The sequence below is a fragment of the Heterodontus francisci genome, chromosome 31 (assembly GCF_036365525.1).
Source record: "Heterodontus francisci isolate sHetFra1 chromosome 31, sHetFra1.hap1, whole genome shotgun sequence".
NCBI classification, from domain to species: Eukaryota; Metazoa; Chordata; class Chondrichthyes; order Heterodontiformes; family Heterodontidae; genus Heterodontus; species Heterodontus francisci.
The window spans coordinates 8145626-8161256 of NC_090401.1; the positions used below are offsets into that span (position 1 = coordinate 8145626).

General features: G+C 44.9%; 1 protein-coding gene across 8 annotated transcripts in view; it reads left to right on the forward strand.

The window, feature by feature from the left end:
- The window catches only part of LOC137347065 (myb-related transcription factor, partner of profilin-like), a 108045-nt gene that overhangs the window by 44606 nt on the left and 47808 nt on the right, over positions 1-15631 (forward strand). For 2 of the 8 annotated variants that reach the window (XM_068011082.1, XM_068011079.1), the window contains exon 6: positions 4233-4738. The exons of 5 other annotated variants lie outside the window; for them this stretch is intronic. In XM_068011082.1, coding sequence (XP_067867183.1) covers positions 4233-4357 — 125 coding nt within the window. In that variant the 3' untranslated portion in view covers positions 4358-4738. Of the gene's footprint in view, positions 1-4232; positions 4739-6167; positions 6557-15631 lie in introns of those variants that run through there. One more of the 8 variants, XM_068011081.1, reaches the window with a different exon arrangement.

Here is a 15631-nt window from a genome sequence, read left to right on the forward strand (position 1 = left end):
CACCATCCCAGGAATCAGTCTGGTAAACCTTCGCTGCACTCCCTCTATATCAAGAACATCCTTCCTCAGATAAGGAGACCGAAACTGTGGCCTCACCAAGGCCCTGTATAATTACAGCAAGACATCCCTGTTCCTGTACTCGAATCCTCTCGCTATGAAGGCCAACATACCATTTGCCTTTTTTACCGCCTGTTGCACCTGCATGCTTATCTTCAGCGACTGGTGTAAGAGAACACCCAGGGCTCGTTGCATATTCCCTTCTCTCAGTTTATAGCTGTTCAGATAATAATCTGCCTTCCTGTTTTTGCTACCAAAGTGGATAACCTCACATTTATCCACATTATACTGCATCTGCCATGCACACTTAACTTGTCCAAATCACTCTGAAGCCTCTCTGCATCTTCCTCACAACTCACCCTCCCATCCAGTTTTGTGTCATCTGCAAATTTGGAGATATTACATTTAGTTCCCTCATCTAAATCATTAATATATATTGTGAACAGCTGGGGTCCTAGCACTGATCCCTGCGGTACCACACTAGTCACTGCCTGCCATTCGGAAAAAGACCCGTTTATTCCTACTCTATGTTTCCTGTCTGCCAACCAATTTTCTGTCCATTGCAATACACTACTCCCAATCCCATGCGCTTTAATTTTACACACTAATCTCTTATGTGGGACTTTGCCGAAAGTCTTCTGAAAGTCCAAATAAACCACATCCACTGGCTCCCCCTAATCCACTCTACTAGTTACATCCTTGAAGAATTCTAGTAGATTTGTCAAGCATGATTTCCCTTTCGTAAATCCATGCTGACTCTGTCTGATTCTACCACTGTTCTCCAAGTGCTCTGCTATAAAATCTTTTATAATGGACTCTAGAATTTTCCCCACTACTGACATCAGGCTGACTGGTCTATAATTCCCTGCTTTCTCTCTACCTCCCTTTTTAAATAGTGGGGTTACATTAGCTACCCTCCAATCTGTAGGAACTGTTCCAGACTCTACAGAATCTTGGAAGATGACCACCAATGCATCCACTAATTCTAGGGCCACTTCCTTAAGTACTCTGGGATGTAGATTATCAGGCCCTGGGGATTTATTGGCCTTCAATCCCATCAATTTCCCCAACACCATTTCTCTACTAATACTGATTTCCTTCAGTTCCTCTCTCTCACCAAACCCTGTGTTCCCCAACATTTCTGGTATGATATTTGTGTCCTCCTTTATGAAGACAGAACCAAAGTATGCATTTAGTTGGTCAGCCATTTCTTTGTTCCCCATAATAAATTCCCCTGTTTCTGACTGTAAGGGACTTACATTTGTCTTCAATCTTTTTCTCTTCATATATCTATAGAAACTTTTACAGTCAGTTTTTATGTTCCCCGCAAGCTTACTCTCGTACTCTATTTTCCCCTTCTTAATCAATCCCTTGGTCCTCCTTTGCTGAATTCTAAACTGCTCCCAATCCTCAAGTCTGTTTTTCTGGCGAATTTGTATGCTTCTTCCTTGATCTAATGCTATCTCTAATTTCCCTTGTAAGCCATGGTTTGGCTACCTTTCCCGTTTTACTTTTACGCCAGACAGGGATAAATAATTGTTGTAGTTCATCCATGCGCTCTTTGAATGTTTGCCATTGTCTTTCCACCTTCATCCCTTTAAGTAATGTTTCCAAATCCATCATAGCCAACTCGTGCCTCATACCTTCGTAGTTTCCTTCATTAAGATGCAGGACCTTAGTCTCAGAATCATCTAGGCCACTCTCCATCTTGATGAAGAATTTATCATATTGTGGTCGCTCATCCCCAAGGGGTCTCGCACAACTAGATTGTCAATTATTCCTCTCTCATTACGCAATACTCCCCACTCACTGGCCTGGGGTCAATGTGATACTCCCCATGCAGTGGTCTGGGGTCAATGTGATACTCCCCACTCACTGGCCCGGGGTCAGTGTGATACCCCCCACTCACTGGCCCGGCGTCAGTATGATACTCCCCATTCACTGGCCCAGGGTCAGTGTGATACTCCCCACTGACTGGCCTGGGGTCAATGTGATACTCCCCATGCAGTGGTCTGGGGTCAATGTGATACTCCCCACTCACTGGCCTGGCGTCAGTGTGATACTCCCCATTCACTGGCCCAGGGTCAGTGTGATACTCCCCATTCACTGGCCTGGCGTCAATATGATACTCCCCATTCACTGCCATGGGGTCAATGTGATACTGCCCACAGGCCCAAGGTCTGCTATACTCTATTCTCCATAAACACGAGGTCATCCGAAACTGTGCTTCCTGTCTCCTTACTCACGCCAAGTTCCATTCCGCCATCACCACTGTGCTCGCTGATCGACATTGGCTCCTGGTCAAGCAATTGTAGAGTTTCAGTTTAAGCAGGGTCGATTGCAACTAATATGGTGAATGTGTTGAGTTTAACTGGAGTAGAAGACAGAATCTAATGCACTAGCTGTACAGCAAAAAACATTTGACCGTGACAAATAGCGAGTATTGGACCTGATCAGACTGGACGGCTGGCATGTGCAAACAGCGCTTCTCTTTCTCTTTTCTCTCAGTGCCTTGCTTCTTCCCAAACTACCCAAGCATTTTAGACTAAATTCATCATGGATCCACCCTCGGAAGTTTCTCTCCACCGCCTATTGTAACTGGAGTGCTTCCAAAATTTATCCTTTATACTGTTTTTCAGGGGTAAACCTGGGGTTCATTATTGACAAGGCCTCATTGTCCTATAGAGGTTTCCCTTTAATACAAGGTGCCCAATAACATGTTGAGTTCTCCATGTTCAAACCATGGAGAAAAGCCCATCCTTATCATGCCCTTACAGTATGTTAAGGATTGTTGGTTTCTATTTGTTCACGCCAGCTGGCCAGTCGAACTACTCTATTCCCTTTATCAAACTATTGTACCAAACACTGATTCACTATGTTCACAAAAACACCTATTCTATTGTCACATACTAGTTAACTTACGTATTTTAACAAACAGCTTTGTTAAACAATGGTAAAAGACAAACTTAACACAGCTTTATAATGTTTTTTTCAGACGTGTACCCAGTTGCTTTTCCACTATTACAGAAGCGTCATCTGGCCACGTCCCTTTCCTGTATTATTGGTTCCCCTGCACTGGGACAACTGTCATAACTCAAAATATTCATTACACCTTGTTTCTAGTGAATTGAAACTTAAGCGATTTCTAGTAAAACGAAACTTACAGCATCAATTTAATCCGCTACCTTATTCCAAGATAAATATCATCTATATATATTCTGTGCATATTCCTAATTTCTAACACAACTCCTCAAATTACAAACTCTCATTCTTGTTTTCAAGTCCCACTATGACCTCGCCCCCTTCCCTCTCTCTGTAATCTCCTCCAGCCCCACAATCCTCTGAGCTATCCACACCTTTCTAATTCTAGCTTCATGAGCATCCCTGATTTAAATGCTCCACCATTGGCGGCTGTTCCTTCAGTTGCCTAGGCCCTAAGCTCTGCAATTCCCTCCCTAATTCCATCTTTGGCCATCTGCCCTAATGTGGCTCGGTATAAAATTTTGCTTTATACTGTTCCTGTGAAGAGCTTTGATTTTATCTTGTTAAAGGTGTTATATAAACAGAGTTGTTGTTGATCCTCACTGCCCCAGGGTCAGTGTGCTACTCCCCGTTCACTGCCGCAGGGTCAGTGTGATACTCCTTGCTCACGGCCCCAGGGTCAGTGAGATACTCCACAGTCAGTGCCCCAGGGTCAGTGAGATACTCACTGGTCAATGCCCCAGAGTCAGTGAGATACTCCCCAGTCACTGCCCCAAGGTCAGTGTGATACTCCCCAATCACTGCTCCTGGGTCAGCGTGATACTGCCCGCTCAGAACCCCGGGGTCAGTGTGATACTCCCCGCTGGCTGCATGTGATTTGCTCTACTGGTATCAATCCTCTATATCTTCAGTAAATTCAGGTGCTGCAGTTTTCCCTGTGTCACCTTTCCCATGCTGATGTGCTTTCTTCCACCAGTCAGCTCCTAGAAACTGGGTGCGTCCTGCCGGTGGCTGACGTGGATCATTGTCAATCATTCCTTAATTGTGAAATGTTTAAGTTTTGATTTGTGAGGATGAGCACATTATTCCTTCTCATCCCATTCATCTACTGTTAACTGCATTGGGTTAGTGCAATATATTTGCAACTGTGAGTAAGGCACTCAATGTTTCCTCCATAACGGTGTAACTTGCAGAGATCGGAATGAGTACAGCAGGCTACAGAACAGGAGGGTTCCATTACCTTGCGTTCACTGCGCCACCAGCTGTATGGAAATCCATGCCAGAGAGCTGCAAAAAAATAAGTAGCTCAGCAGTATAAAATGAATGATCCCTGGATGAAGTTGGCAATTTTATACTTCATCAAATTGCTGGTCAGTACTGTTCATGACACTGGTCACTCAAACACATTGCAAGTGGGACTAAACTAAGGTAAATATAGTCTGAACTTTAAATCACTGTTTTAAGTGGAGAAGCTGAGAGGAGAGACTGAGCAGCTGATGGAAGAGATGTTCAAAGTGAGAAATGAACTGTAAGTCGGTTATAGTGATTGTTTGGATTATGGGGCAAATTGATCATTACAGCCAGATTCCACAATGCCAAGATTTTGGATACTTTATTACTTTGGAACAGTTTAAATATTGTATAAATCAAGTATTGTAATGTTATTTGCTGTGGTTCTGTGTAATTTCTTACCTGTAAATAAATTGGAATATTACTTTTAGTTTGACTGTGCTCTAATTGTGTGATGTTTACTACATCCTGGACAGGAAGGGCAATGAGCAAATAATGTGGTCTCTGGTACATAATTGTGTGATAAATAAGTAGTTGATAGTCGCATGACATGATTGATTGTTGACCACATGCAAAACGTTGCAAGTTTCCATTCTGGTCTACTTGCGGAAACTTTTTTTCTGCAGTGGACATGACTGAAATGTGCTGGGACCGCATATATTTTAATCATTAGTGGGATAAATACCAAATAAATTTATCCAAATTCCTTTTTGGATTTATTACTGACTAGCTTATATTTATGACATTTAGTTTTAGTCTCCCCCACAAGTAGAAACATCATCCCTACATCTACCCTATCAAATCTTTTCATACTTTTAAAGACCTCAATTGTGTCACCCCCTCAGCCTTCTCTTTGAGAGAAAATAACCCCTCTCAATTCTGTTGTCATTCTAATAAATCTTTCTTGCACCTTCTCTGGTGCCTCTATATCCTTTTTACGATGTAAAAACCAGCACTGTTGACAGGACAAATGTGGTCGAACCGAGGTTTAATACAAGTTTAACATAAATTCTCTTTTCAGTTCTATTCCTCTCAAAATATTTGCTTTATGACCTTATTAATTTGCCTTGGTACTATTAGTAATCAGTGTAACCTTCAGATTCCTCTGCTCTTCTACCCCATCTAGACTCCTATTTTAGAACCTTATTCTTTCTGCCAAATGCAAGACCTCAGGCTTAACTATATTGAATTCATTTTCCAATTCCATGCCATTTCTTGTATTTGTCCTAGTCTTCCACTATTAACAAAATTCCCCAATTTGGTGTCATCCACATACTTTGAAATTGGACTTCCAATTTCCAAGTCAAATCCAGAATAATACTGGGGCGAAAAGGGTTACATTGAGAGGTTACTTAGACTAGGTTTGTATACGCTTAAATATAGAAGATTAAGGAATGATTTAATAGCTATGTTTAAGATGATTAAGGGAAGTGATAAAGTAGATAGAGATAAACTATTTCCTTTGGTGGGGGAATCCAAAACAAGGGATGTCCAGTCACCAAAATGTGGAAGCAAATGGCAGTCTCTGATCCACAACTGTTTTATTGACAATTCATAGTTCAGTTCAAACATCAGTTCCCACTCTTTCCTTCTGGACAAACTCTCTGTCCAGAAGAAACCACCCCAACTGGCCAAAGACCCAGCCCTTAGATACAAAACTATAATGAGCATCACCTGCTCTCTATTAACACTGAAATAAGTCCTGTTTAATTAAAGGGACCAGCATTTTCAATATTGTCAGTCCCAGCACTGATCACTATTTAACACCATTTCCCAACTTCTACAAGTCTGACTAACTAACTTCAACCCCTAATCTCTGTTTTCTGTTTTGTTACCAGCTTGCTATCGAGTCTGCTACTTGTCTCCTGACTCCACATGCTGCTTAGTCACGACTCTATTATGTGGTACCTTATCAAAGGCCTTTTGAAAATATGCATTTTGTCTGACACGAGACAGATAAAGCAGACGTGAGGAAGATGTAGTGCAGACACAAAGGTACAATGCTAACACAAGAACACTGCAGCCACACGGAGGAGACAGTGCAGGCACAAACAAAAAAGAAACAGTGACGATGTGAAGCCATGAGGGTGCGCAGTGCAGACATGGGGAGATGTTGCAGCTGCAAGGAGGAGACAAGACAGCCAGTATCATACTCAGCTGGTAAATTTGTAGACATGAGTTTGTAATGAAGTCCACACATTGAACTCCAAATTAAAAATACTGGAGAAGGGAACCCAATGTTTCTGAAACTTGGTTGCACAAGGGGCCATGGTCATGTTGATGAGGCAAAGCATCTTCCATGCAGCTTATTTCACACACTGTTACAGAACGTGAGCTCTTCCTCTTTACTGTACACCGGACAGCAGGTGGTTCACATTCACCACTTGTTTTCTGTGTTAATGGGAAGGCAGCAATGCAAAAATGGGTGGGGAGCAGTACTGCCCATTTCTTTAACAAAAACAAGAAATGCTGGATTCACTCAGCAGGTCTGGCAGCATCTGTGGAAAGAGAAGCAGAGTTAGCGTTTCGGGTCAGTGACCCTTCTTCAGAACTGTCCATTTCTTTGTCTGTTATGATCTGCAGTTATAATTTCCATTGGATGCTGGAAGTGCCTGGTCAAATATAGGTCATAGAGTCATTATGACACAGAAGGAGGCCATTCAACTAAATTGGCAGGGGGATGGGCATCAACATAGAGAAGTAGAAAAGAGGAATAAGTCAGACAAAGTGAGAATGTTGCATAGTACGAGAGATGGGAGGAGTACCAATTAGATAGGAGCAGACTAAGAAGAATTTCTAAGAATACAAAGACAGGTTTACAATGCATGTATGTAACATGTGCTGTGGATAAAGGGGAGCCCATTGACTCACTGAACTTGGATTTCCAGAAAGCATTTGACAAGGTGCCACATAAAAGGTTATTGCACAATGTAGGAACTCATGGTGTAGGGGGTAACATATTAGCATGGATAGAAGATTGGTTGGCTGGCATAGAACAGAGAATATGCAGAAATGAGTCCTTTTCTGATTGGCAGGATGTAATGAGTGGAGTCCCGCAGGAGTTTGTGCTGGGGCCTCAACTTTTTACTATTTATATCAATGTGTTAGATGAGGGAAGCGATGGCATGGTAGCTAAATTTGTAGGTGACACAAAGATAAGTAGGAAAGTATGTTGTGAAGAGGACATGAGGCTGCAGACCGATATAGATAGGTTGAGTGAGTGGGCAAAAATCTTCCAAATGGAGTATAATGTAGGAAAATGTGAAGTTGTTCACTTTGACGAAGAATAAAAAAGCAGAGTATTACTTAAACAGAGAATGACTGCAGAATTCTGGGGTGCAGAGGGATCTAGGTAATCTAGTGCATGAGTCACAAAAAGTTAGTATGCAGGTACAGCAAGTAATGAAGAAGGCTAATGGAATGCTATCCTTTATTACAAGAGGAATTGAAAATAAAAGTAAGGATGTTATGCTTCAGTGATACACATATGTGAGATCACATCTTGAATACTGTGTGCAGTTCTGGTCTCCTTATTTAAGGAAGGATGTAAATGCGTTGGACGCGTTTCAAAGGAGGTTTACTAAATTGATACCTGGAATGAGCAGGTTGTCTTATGAGAAAAGGTTGGACAGACTGGGCTTGTTTTCACTGGAGTTTAGAAGAGTGAGGGGAGAATTGATTGAAGAAGGTAAGATCCTGAACAGTCTTGACAGGTGGATGTAGAAAGGATGTTTGCTCTTGTGGATGAGTCCAGAACTAGGAGACACTGTTTTAAAATTAGGAGTTGCCTTTTTAGGACAGAGATGAGGAGAAATCTTTTCTTAGAGGGTTGTGCGACTTTGGAACTCTCTGCCTCAGAAGGTGATGGAGGCGGGGTCATTGAATATTTTTAAGGCGGAGGTAGATAGATTCTTGTGCATGGGAATCAAAGGTTATCAGGAGTAGATGGGAGTGTGGAATTCAAGACAAACAGATCAGTTATGATCTTATTGAATGACAGCGCAGATTCCTGGGGCCGAATGGCATACCTCTTCTAATTAATATGTTCATATGTAAACATACAAACTGCAGTGAGTAAGGTTGGTGAGCTACAGGCACAAATAGCTGTGTGGGAATATGTTACGAACAGAATTGATAAAGGGGAGTCGGTGGATCTGGTATACTTGGATTTTCAAAAGGCCTTTGATAAATTACCCCACAAAATTAAAGAACATGGGATAGGAGGTAATATACTGGCATAGATTAAAGATTGGTGAATAGGCAGAAAACAGAGAGTAGGAATAAACGGGTCACTCCCGCGTTGGCAGGCTGTGACTAGTGGGGTACCGCAGGGATCAGTGCTTGGGCCCCTGCTGTTCACAATATATATCAGTGTTTTGGATGTGGGGACCAAATGTAGTATTTCCAAGTTCACAGATGACACAAAACTAGGTAGGATTGTGTGTTGTGAGGAAGACACAAAGTGGCTTCAAGGAGATTTGGACAGACTTAGTGGGCAAGAATGTAGCAGATGGAATATAATGTGGAAAAATGTGAGGTTATCCACTTTGGTAGGAAGAACAGATGCACAGAGTATTTCTTAAATGGTAAGAGATTAGAAAGTCTAGATGTATAAAGGGACCTGGGTGTTCTTGTCAGTAAGTCACTAAAAGCTAACATGCAGATGCAGCAAGCAATTAAGAAGTATGTCAGCCTTTATCGCAAGAGGATTTGAGTACAGGAGCAGTGAAGTCTTACTTACAATTGTATAGAACCTTGGTTAGACCGCACCTGGAGTACTGTGTGCAGTTTTGGTCCCCTTACCTTTGGAGGATATTATTGCCATAGAGGGATTGCAACAAAGGTTCACCAGACTTGTTCCCGGGATGGCGGGACTGACCTATGAAGAGACACTGGGGAAACTGGGCCTGTATTCTCCAGAGTTTCAAAGAATGAGAGGTGATCTCATTGAAACCTACAAAATACTTGAAGGGATAGACAGGGTAGATGCAGGTAAGATGTTTCTCCTGGTTGGGGAGTCTAGAACCAGGAGACACAATTTCAAAATAAGGGGAAAGCCACTTCGAACAGAGATGAGGAGAAATTTCTTTACTCAGAGGGTTGTGAATCTTTGGAATTCTCTACCCCAGAGGGCTGTGGAAGCTCAGTCATTGAGTATATTTAAAGCAGAAATTGACAAATTTTTAAATACAAATGACATACAGAGATATGAGGATAGTGTGGGAAAAAGGCATTGAAGTGGATGATCAGCCATGATCGTATTGAATGGCGGAGCAGGCTCGTTGGGTTCAATGGCCTACTGCTCCTATGTTCCTATGTTAGACGCTGACGGACATCACCAGCTGCCATTCTGCATACTTCTGGTACACACTGCCAGTGCCCAGGCTAACAGCTCACGAAAATGGCATCCGGGGTTGACCACACTAGAAGTGTAAGCACTCAGACCATTGGGGTACTCAAGCAATGCTTCCTGTGCCTAGACCACTCTGAAGTGTGTCTCCCAATTCATTATGGTCTGCTTCATCCTGCGCAACCTCGCCATCATGCAGGCACAGCCTTTGTCACCAGATGTACAGCAGGCAGCTGAGGAGCAAGAAGAGGAGGAGAAGGCAAATGCATCCCTTTTCCGGCCAGGCTGCCCATGATTGGCTCATCCAACTGTGTAAACAGTGAACACAACCCCAATTCCTGTTTCACCAACAGTTCCACACCTTGCCATCCTTCTATTACTGACCATCACAACGTCCTCTTGACCACACTGCTGAAATAAAAGTCACCACAAAACAACCGTTCCAAACCAAGTTTATAAATCAAACTAACCAATATTTCTACAGAAGACAACTAATGCCATTGTGCATTCCCTTTATGCCTGCCTTCCATGTGCTTTTTCCTGTCCTAGTGCTTTAACACAGTGCTACTCCGGTGGCTGCAGCATTGCTGGTGGAAGGTGCTGATTTTCAGTGGGGGAGACTGCAGGAGATCTTGAAGGGTGATATCATGCTGGTCTGGGCCTAGAAGTCCTGGCTCCAGACTGTACCACCTTGGTCATGGTAGCAGCGTTCTGGGCTGGCTGTCTGACAGGCAACAGCAAGGGCACTGGCAGAGTGGCCATGGTGGGAAGATGAATGCTGTCATCCTGAAAGAGGACAGAAGGTTTGTGCTGCACGGAGCCAGTGCCTCTCCTCTGGGGTGTTGTCCCAGCAATCTTGGTAATCTGTCTTAGGGCCTCAATTATTTACTATCTATATTAATGACTTGGAGGAGGGGGCTGAGTGTAATATATCTAAATTTGCTGATGATACAAAAATAGGTGGGATCGCATGTTATTATGAGGACATAAAGAATCTGCAAGGGGATATGGATAGGTTGAGTGACTGGGCAAAAACTTGGCAGATGGAGATTAATGTAGGAAAGTGTGAGGTCATGCACTTTGGTAGGAAGAATCGAAAGACTATTATTTAAGTGGAGAGAGACTTCAAAAAAGTGCAGCACAGAGGGATCTGGGTGTTCTTGTGCATGAAACACAAAAAGTTAGCATGAAGGTGCAGTGAGTAATTAAGAAGGCAAATGGAATCTTGGTCTTTATTGCTAGGGGGTTTGAAGTATTTAAAGAGGAGGTAGTTTGATTTTTGAAATATTGGGGAGTTCAGGGCTATGAAGAGCTGGCACGAAAGAGGATTTGAGGTCGGGGGCAGATCAGCCTCGATCTTATTGAATGGCGAGGCAGGCTTGAGGGGCCGAATGGCCTACTCTTGCTCCTATTTTTTATGTTCTTATGTTTAGCTTGCTGCACTGCTGTGACACCCTGCAAGATCCTTTGAGCGCTGGTATCCGCAACCAGGATGGCAGCAGTCTGAGCATTCATGGCGGCAAGCTGAGATTACATGACCTCAGTCTGAGCTTCCACTGCAGCGTTATTCTGCAACAAAAGCTGAGACATTATGGGTAACAGCACTGTGGGTATACTAAACCCCAAAGACTACAGCGGTTCAAGAATGCAGCTCACCAGCACCTTCTCAAGGGCAGTTAGGGATGGGCAATAAATGCTGGCCTAGCCAGCAATGCCCACATCCCATGAGCGAATAAAAAAAAATTATCGGCCATCAGGCGCTGCATCATGGTTAGATCGGCAAGTGGAGTTAATCATCAATTCCACACTGGAAAGGACGGGCTCCAAGCTCTGCACAAAGCCATGTGCAAGGTTGGTGCCAACTCCTCCATGCTGCTTGAGAGTTACACAGGCTTTCTGGCAAGCTTGACAAATACCAAGCATTTCATTGTGCTTGCCTATCAGCCTTTTCTGTAGACCACACCATCAAAGTCCTCATCCTCTGCAGCAACCTCTGGTGAGCTGGTACCTGTGATGCTTTCTCTCCCTGGCCCTGCTGCAGGCCACTTGTACCTGCTGACTCACCATGTGTTGATCCTGCCTCTGTGCTCCAGCTGTCACGACCAGGTGAGAAAGGTGTCCTCTGACTGTAGGGGAGGATTCTTTGTTAATCTCCCCTTTGTTCTTTGAGACATTTTTACCTGCAGGTATTTGTGCAGATTTGACTGCACTCTCCTGTGGCACTTGGACTAGGTGAGGCATCACCCTCACAGTTTTGGTGCCTCCTGGAGGTCTCTCTTTGTCTCTGCAGGTTCCTGTAAATGCTGTTAGCAACTCTGGTGGGGTTCTTCTAGGGTCTGCATTTACGTAGGAGGATGTGGGGTTTAACTTTTCACATTTATCGGGGTTGGTTGACCAGACAGTAGGGGTTTTCATTCCTCCCGAACTTCCTTTAACCTGCCCTCTTGGTCACTTTTTCCCCTTCTCTTTCTAAACTTTTGCCAGCCATGTGCCTGCCTGTCCCCTTTTGTTCTTGGCGGGGGTCCCTTACAGTTCACCAGCCCTCTGCTGGAGGGTCCTCCGAACACTGATACAGGACTTAGAGGTGCAGGTTTCACTGTAGGCTGGGGTTTCCTCTCAACCTGGCACATGTGGCAACTCCTGCAGTACTCCACCCCATCTTTGTGGAGTTTTAGCCAGTCAAACTGCTGTCTTATGCCAGCTTTAGTTTTTTGTATACCGGCATGTACAGCTACTGTAGTCTTGTGGGCCCTTCTTAATATTTCTCCCTGGTACCTCTGTGGCACCACTAACTGGGAACTACTTAGTTTAGTTTAGAGATACAGCACTGAAACAGGCCCTTCGGCCCACCGAGTCTGTGCCGACCATCAACCACCCATTTATACTACTCCGACACTAATTCCATATTCCTACCACATCCCCATCTGTCCCTATATTTCCCTACCACCGACCTATACTCGGGGCTAATGGCCAATTTACCTATCAACCTGCAAGTCTTTGGCATGTGGGAGGAAACCCACGCAAACACAGGGAGAACTTGCAAACCCCACACAGGCAGTACCCAGAATTGAACCCGGGTCGCTGGAGCTGTGAGGCTGTAGTGCTAACCACTGCGCCACTGTGCCGCCCCACTGTCCACTCCTTGCCCTCAGGTCTGTGAGGAGGACTCCATTTCCTCATTGCTACTATTTAAAGAATGAGGTACTAATCAGGGACTCCCTCTGCTTCACTTTCAGACTGGGCAGCCTGTGCTAACTCTCGCAATACTGGGTCGGCTCGCTGAACCTCAGCTAGGAGGAAAAATCCATTTAATTCATTCCCTGGATCTCCTAACTTTCCAAAGAAAGTCTCAGACAGACATGCCTCATGGCCTGCAGTGCCAATGCAGTCTCTTCTGGGGGAGTTGGTTTCATCATGTCCTGATCCACTACACATTCAGAGAAACTGCAGGAGACCATCTCCTGCCACCGCCTTGTCTCTCTGACCTCCTGCAGTCTTTCTTTCACTGTTTGTGGGGGGGTGGGGCGGCTACCACCTTCACCCCTGCCAGATCAACCCCATCCACAGGCAAACTAGGGACAATCCCTATGGTCATCGGTCCCAAAACTAAGTCGCACTCCAGGTGCACCCAGTGTACTAGTACAGGCATACACTGACCTCCAATACCATTCACCACCGTTCGAGTGTTCACTGCACTCTCTGGGGGAAAGGTCAGGCCTTTTCCCAGTAAAAGGGATCTAGTGGCCCCTGTGTCCCTGAGAATCACTATGGGCTTGCTTTCCCCACTTGAGGGGTTATGGGGTTACTTTCCCTTCAGACACAAAACCCTGATCACCTTCAGGAATCCTACTAACTTTTCCTGCACTGGCCGTAGTAAGCTTCCTGGATTGCACTCTTACTGCAGTTAAAGCCACAGCTTGCTCTGCTGTGCTTTGCATCAGGTCCACTTCCCGCACCTCTGCCCTCCCCCCTTCCCCTCCCTCCCAGAATTAGCTTGCTTTTTGAGGGTTCTAAACTTTTGGCGGTAGGCTTTGGGTACTAATTCATATGCCCCGAGGATTGCATTTTTGGTCAGTTCATAATTTGATGAACTCTAATCTGGAAACAAGGAATAAACCTCATGGGCTTTTCCAGTTAGCTTGCTTTGTATTAAGAGACTAGGTCTCAGCTGGCCATTTTAGCTGCCTTACCAGTTTCTCAAATGACACAAAAAACACTTCCACATCTTCCTCATTGAATTTTGGAATTAGTTGGGCGGGTTTTAGCAATTTTATACCCAGCCTTGAGTTCTGCTCCTCCATATTGGCCATGCTTTCACTGGGAATACTCTGTCTTTCTTTTCTTTTGGGCCTCCTTATCTCGAGAGACAATGGATACGCGCCTGGAGGTGGTCAGTGGTTTGTGAAGCAGCGCCTGGAGTGGCTATAAAGGCCAATTCTGGAGTGACAGGCTCTTCCACAGGTGCTGCAGAGAAATTTGTTTGTTGGGGCTGTTGCACAGTTGGCTCTCCCCTTGCGCCTCTGTCTTTTTTCCTGCCAACTACTAAGTCTCTTCGACTCGCCACAATTTAGCCCTGTCTTTATGGCTGCCCGCCAGCTCTGGCGAATGCTGGCAACTGACTCCCACGACTTGTGATCAATGTCACACGATTTCATGTCGCGTTTGCAGACGTCTTTATAACGGAGACATGGACGGCCGGTGGGTCTGATACCAGTGGCGAGCTCGCTGTACAATGTGTCTTTGGGGATCCTGCCATCTTCCATGCGGCTCACATGGCCAAGCCATCTCAAGCGCCGCTGACTCAGTAGTGTGTATAAGCTGGGGATGTTGGCCGCTTCAAGGACTTCTGTGTTGGAGATATAGTCCTGCCACCTGATGCCAAGTATTCTCCGAAGGCAGCGAAGATGGAATGAATTGAGACGTCGCTCTTGGCTGGCATACGTTGTCCAGGCCTCGCTGCCGTAGAGCAAGGTACTGAGGACACAGGCCTGATACACTCGGACTTTTGTGTTCCGTGTCAGTGCGCCATTTTCCCACACTCTCTTGGCCAGTCTGAACATAGCAGTGGAAGCCTTACCCATGCGCTTGTTGATTTCTGCATCTAGAGACAGGTTACTGGTGATAGTTGAGCCTAGGTAGGTGAACTCTTGAACCACTTCCAGAGCGTGGTCGCCAATATTGATGGATGGAGCATTTCTGACATCCTGCCCCATGATGTTCGTTTTCTTGAGGCTGATGGTTAGGCCAAATTCATTGCAGGCAGACGCAAACCTGTCGATGAGACTCTGCAGGCATTCTTCAGTGTGAGATGTTAAAGCAGCATCGTCAGCAAAGAGGAGTTCTCTGATGAGGACTTTCCGTACTTTGGACTTCGCTCTTAGACGGGCAAGGTTGAACAACCTGCCCCCTGATCTTGTGTGGAGGAAAATTCCTTCTTCAGAGGATTTGAACGCATGTGAAAGCAGCAGGGAGAAGAAAATCCCAAAAAGTGTGGGTGCGAGAACACAGCCCTGTTTCACACCACTCAGGATAGGAAAGGGCTCTGATGAGGAGCCACCATGTTGAATTGTGCCTTTCATATTGTCATGGAATGAGGTGATGATACTTAGTAGCTTTGGTGGACATCCGATCTTTTCTAGTAGTCTGAAGAGACCACGTCTGCTGACGAGGTCAAAGGCTTTGGTGAGATCAATGAAAGCAATGTAGAGGGGCATCTGTTGTTCACGGCATTTCTCCTGTATCTGACGAAGGGAGAACAGCATGTCAATAGTCGATCTCTCTGCACGAAAGCCACACTGTGCCTCAGGGTAGACGCGCTCGGCCAGCTTCTGGAGCCTGTTCAGAGCGACTCGAGCAAAGACTTTCCCCACTATGCTGAGCAGGGAGATTCCACGGTAGTTGTTGCAGTCACCGCGGTCACCTTTGTTTTTATAGAGGGTGATGATGTTGGCA